At 42.5% G+C, this 15,875-nt stretch overlaps 1 protein-coding gene across 3 annotated transcripts in view; it reads left to right on the forward strand.

Moving 5' to 3' along the window:
• The window catches only part of col4a5 (collagen, type IV, alpha 5 (Alport syndrome)), a 259,440-nt gene that overhangs the window by 222,937 nt on the left and 20,628 nt on the right, over positions 1 to 15,875 (forward strand). For all 3 annotated transcript variants that reach the window (XM_087991900.1, XM_043705036.2, XM_087991901.1), the window contains 6 exons: positions 4,990 to 5,062; positions 7,633 to 7,704; positions 10,528 to 10,656; positions 10,816 to 10,914; positions 12,318 to 12,530; positions 14,713 to 14,890. In XM_087991900.1, coding sequence (XP_087848026.1) covers positions 4,990 to 5,062; positions 7,633 to 7,704; positions 10,528 to 10,656; positions 10,816 to 10,914; positions 12,318 to 12,530; positions 14,713 to 14,890 — 764 coding nt within the window. The remainder of the gene's footprint in view (positions 1 to 4,989; positions 5,063 to 7,632; positions 7,705 to 10,527; positions 10,657 to 10,815; positions 10,915 to 12,317; positions 12,531 to 14,712; positions 14,891 to 15,875) is intronic.

The following is a 15,875-nucleotide window of genomic DNA, read 5'->3' on the forward strand; positions in this document are numbered from 1 at the left end:
CCACTGAGCCACCGTACCGCCCCACACCACTGAGCCACCACACCGCCCCATGATGATTGACATCATTGTTTTGCAATGATCATGGCTATTGAAGGTCAGTCATCTCAGCTCCAGGACATCTCCACAGGAGTTTTTCAGAGTAGTGTCCTAGACCCAACCATCTTCAGCTGCTTCATCACTGACCTTCCCTCCATCATAAAGTCAGAAGAGGGGATATTGCCGATGATTACATAATGTTCAGCACCACTCGCGACTTCTCAGATTTAAATGCAGTCCATGCTCAAATTTAACAAGATCTGGACAATATGCAGGCTTGGACTGACAAGTGGCAAGTTATATTCGCACCACACAAATGACAGGCAATGACCATCTCCAATAAGAGTCAATCCAACCACTGCCCCTTTACATTCATTGGTGTTACCATCACTGAGTCCCATACTGTCAACATCCTAGGGGTTACCATTAACTAGAAACTCAATTGGACTTGCCACATAAACATAGTGGTTACAAGATCAGGTCAGGAATATTCCCCACTTGCCTGGATGGTTGCAGTTCCAACAAAACTCAAGAACCTTGGCACCATCTAGGACAAAGAAGTCTGCTTGTTTGGCACCACACACAAGCATTCACTCCCTCCACCACTGACACTCAGTAGCAGCAGTATACTATCTACAAGATGCACTGCAAAAATTCACCAAAGATCCTGAGACAGAACTTCCAAACACGCTATCACTTGCATTTAGAAGGACAAAGGCTGTGGATACATGGGAACACCACCACCTGCAAGTTCCCCTCCAAACTACTCACCATCCCGACTTGGAAGTGTTCCTTCACTGTTGCTGGGTCAAAATCCTGGACTTCCCTCCCTAATGGTATTGTGGGTCTAACCACAGCAGGTAGACTGCAGTTGTTCAAGAAGGCAGCTCACCATCACCTTCTCAAGGGCAACAAGGAATGGGCAATAAATGTTGGCCAGCCAGCAATGCCCACATCCTACAAGTGAATAAAAATAATAGAAAAGCTTCAGATTAAGGCTGAATTGCCAAATTGCTAGAGAATGTGAGTGAAAGATTAGAGAACAGTCAAGTGGTCAGTTCCTTCCTACTGAGCTAAATGGGAAGAACAAATAATTTCCTGCATATGGAAGTGCAGTGTTTGGATATGAAAGTAAACATAAATATCTAACGATTTGTAATATACTCCCTCAGAATCTACTAAAAAGTGCTCAGAATGATATTTACATCTTTTCACACTAGTCCAAGGTGGGAAACCAGACTGTCTATGCTCTTCAGACACTAACCGTCCAATCTTCAATATGATATTACAAAATTATTTAAAATAGGCTTCCGCCTCAGAAAGAGGGAAAATATCAGAGGCCAAATTATCACAACTAGATCATAAATTAGTTGTACTGCCTACACAACAATGGACACCAATGGGACTGATGAAAGAGCAAAGAGGCATTTGTATATATATATAAACCATTTAAGGTAGAAGAACCCAGTTAATACAGCATTTCAGGAAGGCACTTGATAAGGTTCCCCATGGTAGGCTCATTCAGAAAGTTAGGAGGTATGGGATACAGGGAAATTTGGCTGTCTGGATACAGAATTAGCTGGCTGAAAGAAGATAGCAAGTGGTAGTGGATGGAAAGTATTCTGCCTGGAGGGCGGTGACCATTGGTGTCCTGCAGGGATCAGTTCTTGGGCCTCTGCTCTGTTTAGTTTTTATAAATGACTTGGATGAAGAAGTGGAAGAGTGGATGAGTAAGTTTGCCGATGACACAAAGGTCGGTGGTGTTGTAGATAGTGTTGAGGGCTGTTGCAGGCTGCAACTAGACATTGACAGGATGCAGAGCTGGGCTGAGAAGTGGCAGATGGAGTTCAACCTGGATAAATGCGAAGTGATTTATCTTGGAATGTTGAGTTTGAATGCTGAATACAGGGTTAAAGACAGGATTCTTGGCAGTGTGGAGGAACAGCGGGATCTTGGGGTCCACGTACATAGATTCCTCAAAGTTGCCACCCAAGTCAATAGGGTTGTTAAGAAGGCGTATGATGTTTTAGCTTTCATTAACAGGGGGATTGAGTTTAAGACCTGCAAGGTTTTGCTGCAGCTCTGGAAAACCTTGGTTAGACCACACTTGGAATATTGCATACATTTCTGGTCTCCTCATTATAAGAAATATGTAGATGCTTTAGAGAGGGTGCAGAGGAGATTTTCCAGGATGCTGCCTGGACTGAGGGCTTGTCTTATGAAAAGAGGTTGAGTGAGCTCGGGCTTTTCACCCTGGACTGAAGAAGGAAGAGAGGTGACTAAATAGAGGTGTACAAAGTAATGAGAAGCATAGATCGAGTAGATAGCCAGAGACTTTTTCCAGGGCACAAATGGCTGTCATGAGGGCTTATCATTTTAAGGTGATTGGACGAAGGTATAGGAGAGATGTCAGAGGTGGGTTCTTTATGCAGAGTGGTGAGTGTGGAATGCACTGCCATCAGTGGTGGTAGAGTCAAAAACATTAGGGACACTTATGCGACTGCTGGATAAGCACATGGATGGCAGTAAATGGAAGGGTGTGTAGGTTAGGTTGATCTTAGATTAAGATAAATGCTAGGCACAACATCGTGGACCGAAAGGCCTGTACTGTGCTGTACTGTTCTATGTTCATACTATATTGTGAATTTGTATACAATGCTGAACCAGCGAGTATTTGGTCTCACTTCAGGCACTGCACTTTATTAAAGATAGAACAGCACTGGAGACAGATTAGAAAATATTCACGAGCAAGGTTCCATGGATCAGGAAATTCAGTTATGAAGATAACTCCTCCAAAGTAACTTCACCTTGGAGAAAAGAAGGCTGAGAGAGGATTTGATTGAGATTTTCAGAGTCATGATGAGTCTGGACAGAACAAATAGGAAGAAATTTTGTACTCATGCAGTGGTAAAGAACAAGAGATTTAAAGTAATCGGTAAAAGAAACAAAAGTGCCAGAAGAAGATTTTTTTTTCTCATGCAAGGAGTGGTTAAGATCTGAATGTACTGCCTGAGCATTTGATGGAGGCAGGTTGATGGTGGCAGGTTCAACTGAACAATTCAGACTGTCATCTGATAAGTGAGAATGTGCAGAGTTGCAGAGAGAAGATGGATTTGACACAAAGCGAATTGCTTTATTCTAAGTGGAGAAAGTGAGGTCTGCAGATGCTGGAGATCAGAGATGGAAATGTGTTGCTGGAAAAGCGCAGCAGGTCAGGCAGCATCTAGGGAACAGGAGAATCGACGTTTCGGGCATTAGCGATTCTCCTGTTCCCTAGATGCTGCCTGACCTGCTGCGCTTTTCCAGCAACACATTTCCATCTGCTTTATTCGAAGGGCTGGCAGAGACACGATGGGCTGAGTGACCACAGTGCTGTGTTTCTGTGACTTTGAAAATCTTTCCCAATGGAGAAATTGTTGAATTTTTTATAAACTAACCAATATCCTAATATCACAATTCTACTGGTGTATATCAGTAAGTGTGGCATCTCTGTTGAATTAATTTTAATGCAAAACATTGGAATTAATAAAATGAAGAAAATGATTAATGCAACTTAAAAACCAAGAGCTTTAGTAGCTGTTATGAGTTGCAAGAGTGAAGTTATCTATTTTGCGTGTCAGATGGTCTGCACCCAGTCTGACCAACATATTCACAGAGTCTTTTCTTTAGTTCTTTTATATCCAAAAGTGCTCTTACAGACAACTACACAGTTTATTTTATTCCCATCACGACTGGTCCTTTTTTTTATTTAGATGTCCATGTGGGCAACAAGGGCCTTATATGCTAGTGAGCTGCATCACACCTGTTTTATGCTCCCTTCGTGAAAATAAGCTGCTCTGAACACATGGTATTGGTAACATACTCAGAATCATATTAAATAAGTGCAACTTCTGACTTCATCAATGTGGAATTTGGTTGGCACAGTGGAGCCAAAGAACAATCCTAAAAGCTTGGGACGGCTCCATCGTTGTCAGTTATACTTTCCTCAGCCACAATTTTACAGCTGTCTTTACAATTAGTCAGTTGTTGTGACCCTCCCAACCCGTTAAAGACCAGTGCCCACCTTAAGGGGTGCTGTCCAATCTGAGGGCCAGCAGTCGAGAAGCATCATCTGACCTCGGCTGTCACCCCACCCCACCCAGTTCCCCCCCCCCACTCCCCCCCTACAAACACACACACCCCTTCCCCTTCATTTAATGGTGTTTGTGGAGTTTGCACATTCTCCCCGTGTCTGCGTGGGTTTCCTCCGGGTGCTCCGGTTTCCTCCCACAGTCCAAAGATGTGCAGGGTCAGGTGAATTGGCCATGCTAAATTGTCCGTAGTGTTAGATAAGGGGTAAATGTAGGGGTATGGGTGGGTTGCGCTTCGGCGGGTCGGTGTGGACTTGTTGGGCCGAAGGGCCTGTTTCCACACTGTAAAGTAATCTAATCTAATCTAATCTAATCTAATAGAGTGCCTTTGGAGCAGGCTCCTTCTGGACAGGTAAGTGGGATTCAGGAGGCACTGGGGCCAATAGGACTTCACAGAAGGCGGGAATGTCGGTGAGAGAGGGTTGACATGTTGCCACAGCTTAGTCCACCCACTCCTGTGGCATGAGTCCCAAATTAAGATCAAGGTTTCCCCTTCCAACGTCCATAGGAGGGCCAGCACAATTCATTAGTCAGCCTCTCCCTTACGTGGTGGAGGCCTCAGCTGTTAATGATGGAAAACTCAGGCCTGGCAGCATCTGTGGAGAGAGGCAGAGTTAGCATTTTGGGTCCAGTGACCCTTCTTCAGAATGGCCGGATGGAAGATGATGGACAGTCCACCCCTCATTCATCATTGTACTCTGCTCCCCCATAAGCCCCTCCACATCCCACTTCCTAGCCTATGTCTGAAGGGTTGATAAAAATCCAGTCCATTTTAACTGCTTATCCCTTCCATTGTTAGAACTGTTTGTTGTCTTCTTTTTAGGGTGGCCCAGGACAACCAGGCTTCACAGGACAAAAAGGCGACCCAGGTCCAGCAGGCCTGCCAGGCTTTCCAGGTAAGAGTGGAGACACCAACATCTTCCCTGACCTTATTTGGGGCAGAAGGTTTGACCTCAATGGGGCCTCTAGGCCCCTGGAGCCGTGGAGGTCCCCCAGCATACGCCACCCCAACAGTGGGGGTCACCTGCTGAAGGCAATTTATTATCATCTTCATCTTGTTATTGAAGAAAGATGATCATCAGTTTGCACACTGCAAGGTCACAAAATCAGGTTAAGGTAATGGCAAGGTAATCACAGCACTGTGGCTCAGTGGTTAGCACTGCTGCTTCACAGCGTCAGGGACCCGGGTTTGATTCTAGCCTTGGATGACTGTCTGTGTGGGTTTTCTCCGGGTGCTCCAGATTCCTCCTGCAAGTGCAAAGATGTACAGGTTAGGTGGATTGGCCATGGGAAATGCAGCATTATGGAAATAAGGTAGATCTGGGTGGGATGCTCTTTGGAGGGCTGGTGAAGACTTGGTGGGCTGAATGACCTCTTTCCACACTGTAGGGATTCTATGAAATGCCACGGCACTCATTCTATGAGATTCTATGAATCTGATGTGGTGATTAATACTGGCCCGGCTACTGGGGAGGATTCTCCTGCTTCTTTTTAAAATACTGCAGAGGGGATATTTTACATTCATCTGCGAGGGTAGACAGGTTTTTGCTATTGCATCTTATCTGAGAGACAGCACCATTGACAGTGCAGCCCAACAATGAACTATCAGCTTAAATTATGTGCTTCAGATTCTGGAGTGGGAGTCAAATCCACACACACACACTCTCATTCACACACTCTCATTCACACACTCTCACTCACACCCATACCCACACCCACATTTACACCCACACACACACTCTCATTCACACACTCTCACTCACACACTCTCTCTCACTCACACACACACACACACTCATTCACACACTCTCTCACACACACCCACACACACACACACACACACACACTCTCATTCACACACTCTCACTCACACCCATACCCACACCCACACTTACACCCACACACACACTCTCATTCACACACTCTCACTCACACACTCTCTCTCACTCACACACACACATACACACACACTCATTCACACACTCTCTCTCACACACACACACACACACAGAGTCAGTGAACTGTGGCTAACTTCAATTTACACTGAACCATTTAATTGGTCCAAATCTGACACGTGAATATTCTTGCTGAATTTTTGTTTAAGAAATATAAAGCTCTTTGTGGTGAATGTTAAGTGCGCAGTGAAAAGATATAAATAAACATCCTGAGGATTGGAATTGGGATAAGTAGAATCAAGTATTGGTGATAATTTTATGCTTGTGCTCCATTGGAGGCTTTGGCCAGTAATTGCCCTTACAGAAAGATTGGGTACATGTTGTCCATGACTCTGTGGAAAATTATGGCACAACAATGTGAATTTCCAGTATGTACTCCCATAGCAACTAGCTCATAAAATGGCTCTTAGCTGCAGGGCTGGCAAAGTCTTTTATTTGAAACCTTGCGCATTATTGAGTGGGATCAAAGCAAAATAAAATAGAGATTGGAAATCTGAAACAAAATCAGAAAATGCTGGAGGCTGTCATTGGTTTAGGCAGGATCTGTGGAGAGAGGGATACAGTTAATAGGACAAATGTAATGCTCTACTCTGTGGCAAGATTGATAGTGAGGACATTTATACAGGTGGGAGGCTGATAGTGTGTTACATCCCAGTACTGCCCCAGGAAATATGCGGAAGGCAATTAATATCTATTTAGGGACTTCATTCTGGCATTTATTCAGTGGCGGGCAGAGGATTATCATGGGCAAAACCAAAGGTAAGCCCTTTAAGAGTTGTTTGCTCACTTCCAGGGTTACTCCTCATTTAGAAGGGCCTGACTGAGGGACGAAACATTGGGAAAGAGACTGTCCTTTGAGAGCCACATCACTATCCTTGCTATTGATTCCCATTATACTCCCTCTTCCATCATTTGCCTGTATCTGGGTTTGAGTTGGATGTAGTATCAGCTGGAGACTGCAGCTCCAACCCTTGCCTCTCCCTTGGGCACTGATCCCACAGAAAGCCCACTGCCACCTATATTGCGGCCTAAATGGTGCTTAGTTCGGTGGATCTTCTGTTGCTGGCCCTGCATCCAATGAGCAAAACCCTTGTTGCCTCCCTTAAACTGCCCAGTGTTTCAGGTCAATAAGCATTCATCAGAACTGATGCACTGATTGATTATAACTCTGTTTCTTTCTCTGCAGTCGTTTTCTGATCTACTGAGTGTTTCTAGCCAATTCTGACGCATATGTTATGAAATGCATATGGTTCTGAAAAATAAGAAACAACATGGTCATTGAATAACAGTCACCAGGAAGGTTCACATGACCAAGAGCTTTGATGGTCACAGTTGGGAGGACCTTTCTTGTCTGTTCACAAAGTTAAAAGATTTGTAGCAGTCAACTTGAGATGTCATTGTAATTGGCTGTTGAGGTGCTATGCATATGTATGTACAATGTATGATATACTAATTAAATATTCACTCCCATCAGAAGGCTAGTTTTCATCCACGCTCTCATTTACTTACAGGAATGAAAGGATCTCCTGGGTCTCCTGGTGGTAAGGGTTTGCCAGGTGATAGGGGCCCACCTGGCCCTCGAGGTAGGCTTTGATTTTCTTGAATATTCACTCTTGGCCTTCTTACATTCCTCTCGAAAATTAACATCTCTGATACTGTTGTGGAACTGCAGCTATTTAATATTTGCTAATGTTTAATAGAGATGGCTGCGTAAATGAACCAGTGAAGTCTGCAAGTCAATGTTATATAGGGGTTATTTAAATGTTGGGCTGAAAATAGGCAGTGGTGAACCAATCAACTATTACACAGCCCACCAACATTCCCTTCCATTAAGGCTGAGACCACGGACTGACAGGATCCCATGGGATAAAGACCAGGAGGATTCAATAATCAATGAGGGGTTAGCTTCTCTGGTTCACTGGGACACATGATCCCCAGCATCTCCTCAAAGGACAAGTGTTAGCATCTGGCCTATTGACACAGGTGTAAAGCATTGGATATCCATTCACCGGTTTCACAACAAAATCTATTTTAAAATTGCCTAATATGGGGTAATGTCGAGTGTTGCAGGTAAGAGGGCAAAATTTCCTGTGATAATGCTTGCCTTGCACATTGCCAGAAACGGGTGGTTAAAAGGGAGAGGAGGCATAGCCTAGTGGTATTATCACAGATTCCACTGCTTTTGGTCATTTATATAAATGATTTGGATGTGTATATAGGAGGCATGGTTAGTAAATTTGCAGATGATACCAAAATAGGTGGTGTAGTAGACAATGAAGATTATCTCAGAGTAAGTTGGGACCTTGATCAGATGGACCAATGGTCTGTGGAGTATCAGATGGAGTTTAATTTACATAAATGTAAGGTATTGCATTTTGGTAAGGCAAATCAGGTCAGGAGTTACGCAGTAGGGAACTAGGAAGTGTTGCTGAAAAAAGAAACCGGGTGTGTAGTTCCTTGAAAGTGGAGTTGCAGGTAGACAGGATGGTGAAGAAGGCATTTGGCGTACTTTCCTTCATTGGTCATAACGTTGAGTATAGGAGCTGCGATGTCACGTTGTAGCTGTACAAGACGTTGATGAGGCAACTTTTGAAATACTGCATACAATTCTGGTCACTCTTCTACAGGAATAATGTTGTTAAACTTGATAGGGTTCATAAAAGATTTACAAGGATGTTGCCGGGATTGGAGAGTTTGAGCTATAGGGAGAGGTTGAGTTGGTTGGGACTGTTTTCCTTGGAGATTGAGGGGTGATCTTATACTGATTTTATAAAATCATGATAGGCATGAATTGGGTGACTAGCCAAAGCCTTTTTCCTAGGTTTGGAGAGTTCAAAACTGGAGGACATAGATTTAAAGTGAGAGGGGAAAGATTCAAAAAGGACCTGAGGGGTAACTTTACAACACAGAGGAATGATGCGTGTATGGAAAGTTGCTAAAGGAAGTGGTGGAGGTGGCTACAATTACAACATTTAAAAGATATCTGGATAGGTACATGAATAGGAAGGGTTTAACGGGATATGGGCCAAATGCTGGCAGATGGGACTAGGTCAGATTGGGACATCTGGTCGGTGTGGATGAGTTCGACCAAATGGTCTGTTTCCCTGCTGTATGACACTATGACTCCACCAAGTGCAAAAGATGCACGCTGTGAAAGTAAAAATTCACAAAAATGCAGATTTCTGCCTGAAGTGTCTGAAACAATTTCATTAAGATTTTCAAATAATCTGACATTTAAATGAAACTGAATCAATGGCAACTTCAAAGGCCAAACATGGCCCTTGGGGAGGCTATCCCATTTTCATTTCATTGTTTTCATATAGAAAGGACGCACGGAGATGCATATGCACCTGAACCATGGGTGAATAACTCCACCGTACCAACACCTCAGATGAAGGTGGTGGAGAAACAGAAAGGGCAGCTTGCCATCATGTTAGGTGGCTGGGCAGAAGGTTTAAACATGTTATGGTGTTGGGATTAAAGATGATACCTCCAAACCAGACCGTTCAGGGTGCATTGTTATGGTTAATTGAACATGACAATGAGCATTTGAAGAAAGTAGAAAATGACACGGAATCAGGCTGAGTGCAGCCACGGCCTGTTCTGGCTGGACAAACTGCACAGAGTGGTGGGCAGGGGCTGGAACCATTCTTTTATGCAGTTAACACAGAGCCTCCTGGAGGTGTTTTCAAGTTGTTTCCTGCACAATGGAAAAGTACTGAAAGTAGTACAAAATGGTGATACAGCATGTCACCTTAGATTTGGGAATAGTAATAATACCAGGGACTTTGTCCCACTCATTGGATTTTTCACTATCGGGCTGGGGTTTGTAAGAGTTGTGCCATGGAATCTAAGATAGAGATCTAAGAGCCATTGTCACCTAAGTACCCGTTCAGCAGAAAGGCAATGTGAGACTTACTAATTAATATATATCTCGGTAGTTTAATCAAATCATTTAGTTTCAATTTATATAGTATAAAGTAACAATTATTAATTCATATAATTAAGTACTTTAACCCAATAAATGAACTATATATTGAAGTGCACATGTGTTCTTGTAATCATTTTGATCAGGCTTTAAAGAACCCGTAATAGCATTTTCAGGCAAAGAATGCACAAATTTATCTGAAAACCTGGGGAGGAGGTCTGACACAGTAGGTAAAGATGGCTGCTCATTGCCACCTTCTCACAGGCAGTGAGGTTTGCCAGTGCTGCCGACATTGCAAGAACAAATACATTTTTGAAAATCTCCACTCTGAATTCAAACATTTGCCAACTAATTGAGAAAAAATGCTATGTCCAATGGCATTGCATGCTGGAAGAGGTGAAAAAAAATTATAAATAGTAGAACAGGAATGTTTTTGATTTGGAACTCCCCACTTTAACCTACAATCTTTGCTTTTTAGGTGCACCTGGTCAACCTGGTCCACCAGTACCAGCTCGAATTGTCAAAGGAGAACGGGGTTACCCAGGACCACCAGGTCTGCCTGGCCATAAAGGATTACCTGGTCCGACTGGTCCACCAGGGTCTCCAGGTAAGACATCACCAAATAGCACAAAGAGATCTTTGTTTGTTGGGATGTAGACCCCCATGACTTTACTGGAATTCTCTCACCAGCTTAAGATCATTGTTCAGTAATTGTAGTATTTGAAAAGTTTACATTCCTTTCTTTAATGTATTTTCATTTGTCTAGGTCCAGCAGGATCCCCTGGTGACCCAGGTCAAGATGGTATTCCTGGGTTTAATGGACCAAGTGGACAAAAGGGAGATAGAGGCTTTCCAGGGGGCCCAGGTAAGAAGAGAAGAATATTTTATTCTCATTATTTGTTATGGGGGTGTGGCTGGTTTATTTTTCCTTCCAATATTTAAGTGTAATTTTTGAATATTTTTCAACCCAGGTGAGTACTTTCATCTACTTTCATTCCTCCAGCACCTTGATGATTGTAATATTGAAGTGTGTGAGTAGTTACAGCAATTCGTGGAAATATTGTCCTTCCACTTTCCACTAAAATAGGGAAACACCACCGTCTGGTTAGTGCCTTTCCATAATGGCCCGCTGAGGCAATTTGTTACTCAGGATATAGGTCTGATCTTATTAAATCAAATCCAATCAATCACACTGCTGTAATAAAGGCAAAATACCTGTGGATTCTAGAAATCTGAAACAAGCACAGAAAATGTTGGAGAAACTCAGCAGGTCTGTGGAGAGAGAAACAGAATTAATGTTTCAAGTCTGATGTGATTCTTCTTGATTCTAAGAAAGATTCATACCAGACTCAAAACATTAAGTGTGTTTCTCTCTCCAAAGATGCTGCCAGACCTGCTGAGTTTCTCCAGCATTCTCTGGGTTTGAATCATACTACTGCTGTGTACTTCCCATGCAAATCTTTTGACCTGGCTACAGCGGATATAATGAACACTTACTTAGTTGCATGCAACAACTAGCCATTCCTCACAGATCAGCCTAAAAAATATCAGCAGACAATTCAGTCATGGGTAATGTACTATCCTTAGAATGTCCGTATCGATGCAAATGTTAGCAGGTGTCATTGGTATCATAGAACATAGAACATTATAGTGCAGTACAGGCCCTTCGGCCCTCGATGTTGTGCCAACCTGTGAAATTAATCTGATGCCCACCTCACCTACACCGTTCCATTATTATCCATATGTATGTCCAATGCCCATTTAAATGCCCTTAATGTTGGTGAGTCTACTACTGTTGCAGGAAGGCTGTTTCACACTTCTACTACTCTGAAGGATATTAATGAAACAAATGTGTTTTCCTGACTGACAATGGTTTCATGGTTATCATTAGACTCTTAATTTCAGATTTTTATTGGATTCAAATTCCACCATCTGTCATGGATTTGAACCCAGGTCTCCAGAACATTACCTTAGGTGCTGTGGGTTTATAGCCGAGATAATACCACTAAGCCATCACCTCCTCAATTTCAATAAGAATTCCAATTTTGTTACGCATTTACAGCTTGGAAATAACTTTGACCATGACGCAAAACACTGCAAATCATTTTAACTACTAACTCTTCTTTCTTTTTGTATTAATCAAAGTTAAGTTGTATCCCCATTATCTCATGCATGCAGCTTTTTGAAATCCTATACTTTTCTTTAATAATGTTGCATTAGTATTCCAGTCAGCCAAATGTACCTGATATCAGCATGTTCTTAAAATAGGTGACAGAGGACTTACAGGCCCACCAGGTCCAGATGGTACCCCTGGAGTGCCAGGGCTTCCTGGATCTGCTTCTGTAGCTCACGGATTCTTGATTACCCGACACAGTCAGTCAACAGAAGTGCCACGTTGTCCTCCTGGAACATTAATCATCTACGATGGATACTCTCTGCTTTATGTACAAGGGAATGAGAGAGCACATGGTCAAGATTTGGGTAAGAATTAAATCATATGATATGACAATGAGGAGCTGTTATCCTAATAAACTATTTTTTAATGAACAGTCCTATCCCTCCTTTAGTACTCGAAATGTGTTCTGAAAAATTAGTGTGTTAAACAAAAAGTGATTCTTATAAGAAAATTTAACAACAGCAGGCAATTTTCTTGACTTGTCATTTTAACATTTAATAACCTATTGCCTTAAACCTATCTGGCCCAAAGTCCCTGTACTAATTTGCTCGCTCTTCTTAGCTTCCAACTCTTACTACTCATCTAGAGCCAACTGTTTCCCATTTCCCCATTCCTCCCACTTCCCACAACCCTCTTTGAATCTCCGACTTCCTTTCCCAATCTCACTTGTTACTTTGCTCTCTGACATGTCCACATGCTACTCCAATTGATCCACCTGCTTCTCTCTCCCCAACCCCTGCTGTTCCTACTCACCTTAACTAGTCACCTCACTTTCAAGTCACACTGTGAGGGGAGTGGAGGAGTAGGGCAAGTAGCAGTGAGCAATAGGGTTGGGGAGGGAGCAGGAGTTGAGGAGGAGTCGTAGTGAGCTGGAGTGTTGGGGTTGGAAGGATGGGTCAAGAGAGCTGAATGGAGGGAGTGGTGAGCTTTAATGTGAACTGTAATGAATGGTTAGGATTGGGGCGGAATTGGGGGTGATAAAGGAGAGATTGTGTGTGTGTGTGAGCATATGTGTGTATGTTGGAAGTGAGCAAATAGGCAGAGATAAAGCTCAGAGAGAAGACAAAGGCATAGATGATGGTATGCCAGAGAGAAAGAAAAGCTGATAATGGAGACCATGAGTATGTGAAAATGGGTTGGCTGTGCTAAAAGTAGCTCATGTCACATGACAGGGCCTGGGGCATGAGGGTGAGTAAAAGACAGGGTAAGTGGTGTTCATGTTTGAAAATTAGTGAATTCAACAGTGAGTCCTGAAAGCCATATAGTTCCCAGTTGGAAATGCGATGCTGCTCAGCTTGCACATTGGAGCACTGCAGCAGTCCCAAGATAGAAATGCTGACCAGAGAGCACACTGATGTTTGAAGTGGCAGGCAACTGGAATCTCAGGGTCATTTTTATGGACAGAATGTGCTCTGCAAAGTGGTCACTCCCAGTCTGCATGTCATTTCTCCAGTGTAGAGGTAACAACACACATTGTGAGCAGCAAATACAGTAGACTAGATTGAGTGAAGTGCAGGTAAATCACTGCTTCATCTGGAAAGTATACCTACAACATGGGTACTGAGGAGGGAGGAGATAAAAGCCAAGCATTGCACCTTCCACAATTGCATGGGAAGGTGTTGAAGGGGTGTGGGAAAGTGAGAGGTAGAAGTTAGTTTTAAAAGACAGAGCAGTAACCATGCTAAAATGAGCACACCCTATTCAAATGTACTTTAAACGGGGGTACTTAAACATGTGGGTTCTATTTGAATGTTTCTAATTACATTATTTATCATTACAATAGTAAGAGCCAGAACAAGTTGGGATAAAGAAAAGGCCATTGCACCAAATATATCCGTCTAATGGAATCTAACGAGGTTATCACAGTAAGAATATTACACTTTCATAGTGTATTTAACATGAACATTTCAGGAATATTTTTCTAAGCATGAGGCAGATCCAAGCAGAAACAACAAGCATTAGCAGGACTAGCCAAGGTATGGTTAGTTAGGTAAACATTTGCGGAAACATCTGATGATGAGAAATAGTGTAGCCAAATGCGGTGGTTTAAAAAGAAAAAGATTGCAATGTTGAAATGGGAGGATGGTGCAAAGTAAAAGAGTATCCTGAACCTTCATCTATATAGGGGACAAAGCTAACTGATAAACTGACTAGGGATTCTATTCACACTTGAGTTGAATGTTCACTTGTCCATTACAATACGGTCATGGTCAGTAACCAGATGACACAGATTTAAATCAATATGTTTTTAAGCAACACCTTGTTATGATTTGGAATGCACTGCCTACAAGAGTAAGGAAGCAGATTCAAGACTATCTCAGAAAAGAGAATTGGATACTTGAAAAATAAATATTTGGTGAGCAATTCAGAAAGATCCGAGGAGTGCAACGAAAAGAATAATTTGCCCAAAGAACTGACAATGGCATAATGGATGAATGGTCTGCTTTTTTTCTGTATGATTCTATGTATAACGTTGCATTGTTTCAGGAACTGCTGGGAGCTGTCTGCGGCGTTTCAGTACAATGCCATTTATGTTCTGTAACATCAACAACGTCTGTAACTTTGCCTCAAGGAATGACTACTCCTACTGGCTCTCAACACCTCAGCCAATGCCAATGAGCATGGCCCCAGTAAATGGGGAGAACATCCGACCCTTCATTAGCAGGTAAGCCTATATACCTATACTGGTTTAGGCTACCCTGAATAATGGGAAAAAGAATAGTGCACTTCACCATTTTAATATTAATCCAATCATTTTCTGCATGGTATGGAAGATGCACTTATGCCATACATCACACAATGTATTCCCATCATAATGCTCCACAATATGTATGAAGCTTTTCAAAACGATGTTCCTCCCTCTTCTGTTTTGTCAGATTCCAAGTGTAGTTCTTCATTTAGTTAATGAGCCTGAGAATTGGGACTGATGAAAGTCTCCAACAATGTTGTTCTAAATTGTACAGTCCTCAGGTGTTCTTCTACAGAGTGCTGAGGTTCACAACTTGGTAGACTGTTAGATTATTTCCTTTGTACTTCAGTAAACAACACCATTAATGTATTTTATTTCCTAATCCAATCATCTCCTTTCCTCTGCTGGAGGTGTTGACTTATGTTGAAGTATACTTCCATGTGTTCAGGACATTACTCATTGTTCCATATGTGAGGCTACTATACTGAGTGCCAACAGTCTTGTTGACTGTAGTGAGATCGTCATTTAGATGCATAGCACTGTGGGTGACTCCTCAAGACATCAACAGTTCTATAGGGTTTTACTGGCTGGGCCTGCTTTATTACATATCCCTAATTGGCCGCCTTCAGAGGTAGGCAATAAATGCTGGCCTAGCCAGTGATACATCCATCCCATGAATAAATAAAAATTAAATCCTGTTGTATCTACGTCCAATTTCCATGTATTTCACTGGGGACCTTTGGTTAATGATCAGAATTGGGAACTGTTGCAATATTTTATCCCCACCAACCCAGCCACATTGTAGACACTTGAGAGTTCTGTTATTGTCATCTAAACTGAGATCAGATAATGCAACACATATTGTTGACAGAGTCATTCATGCTCTGCACAACTCAATTACCTTGGCCAAGTCTAGTGTTGTACTACATTCAATAGTCTAATATTTCCAAACTCTGCTAAA

This window comes from Chiloscyllium plagiosum, unplaced genomic scaffold, assembly GCF_037043375.1.
Source record: "Chiloscyllium plagiosum isolate Xiang-an unplaced genomic scaffold, Cpla_swu_hap1 HiC_scaffold_11, whole genome shotgun sequence".
NCBI lineage: Eukaryota > Metazoa > Chordata > Chondrichthyes > Orectolobiformes > Hemiscylliidae > Chiloscyllium > Chiloscyllium plagiosum.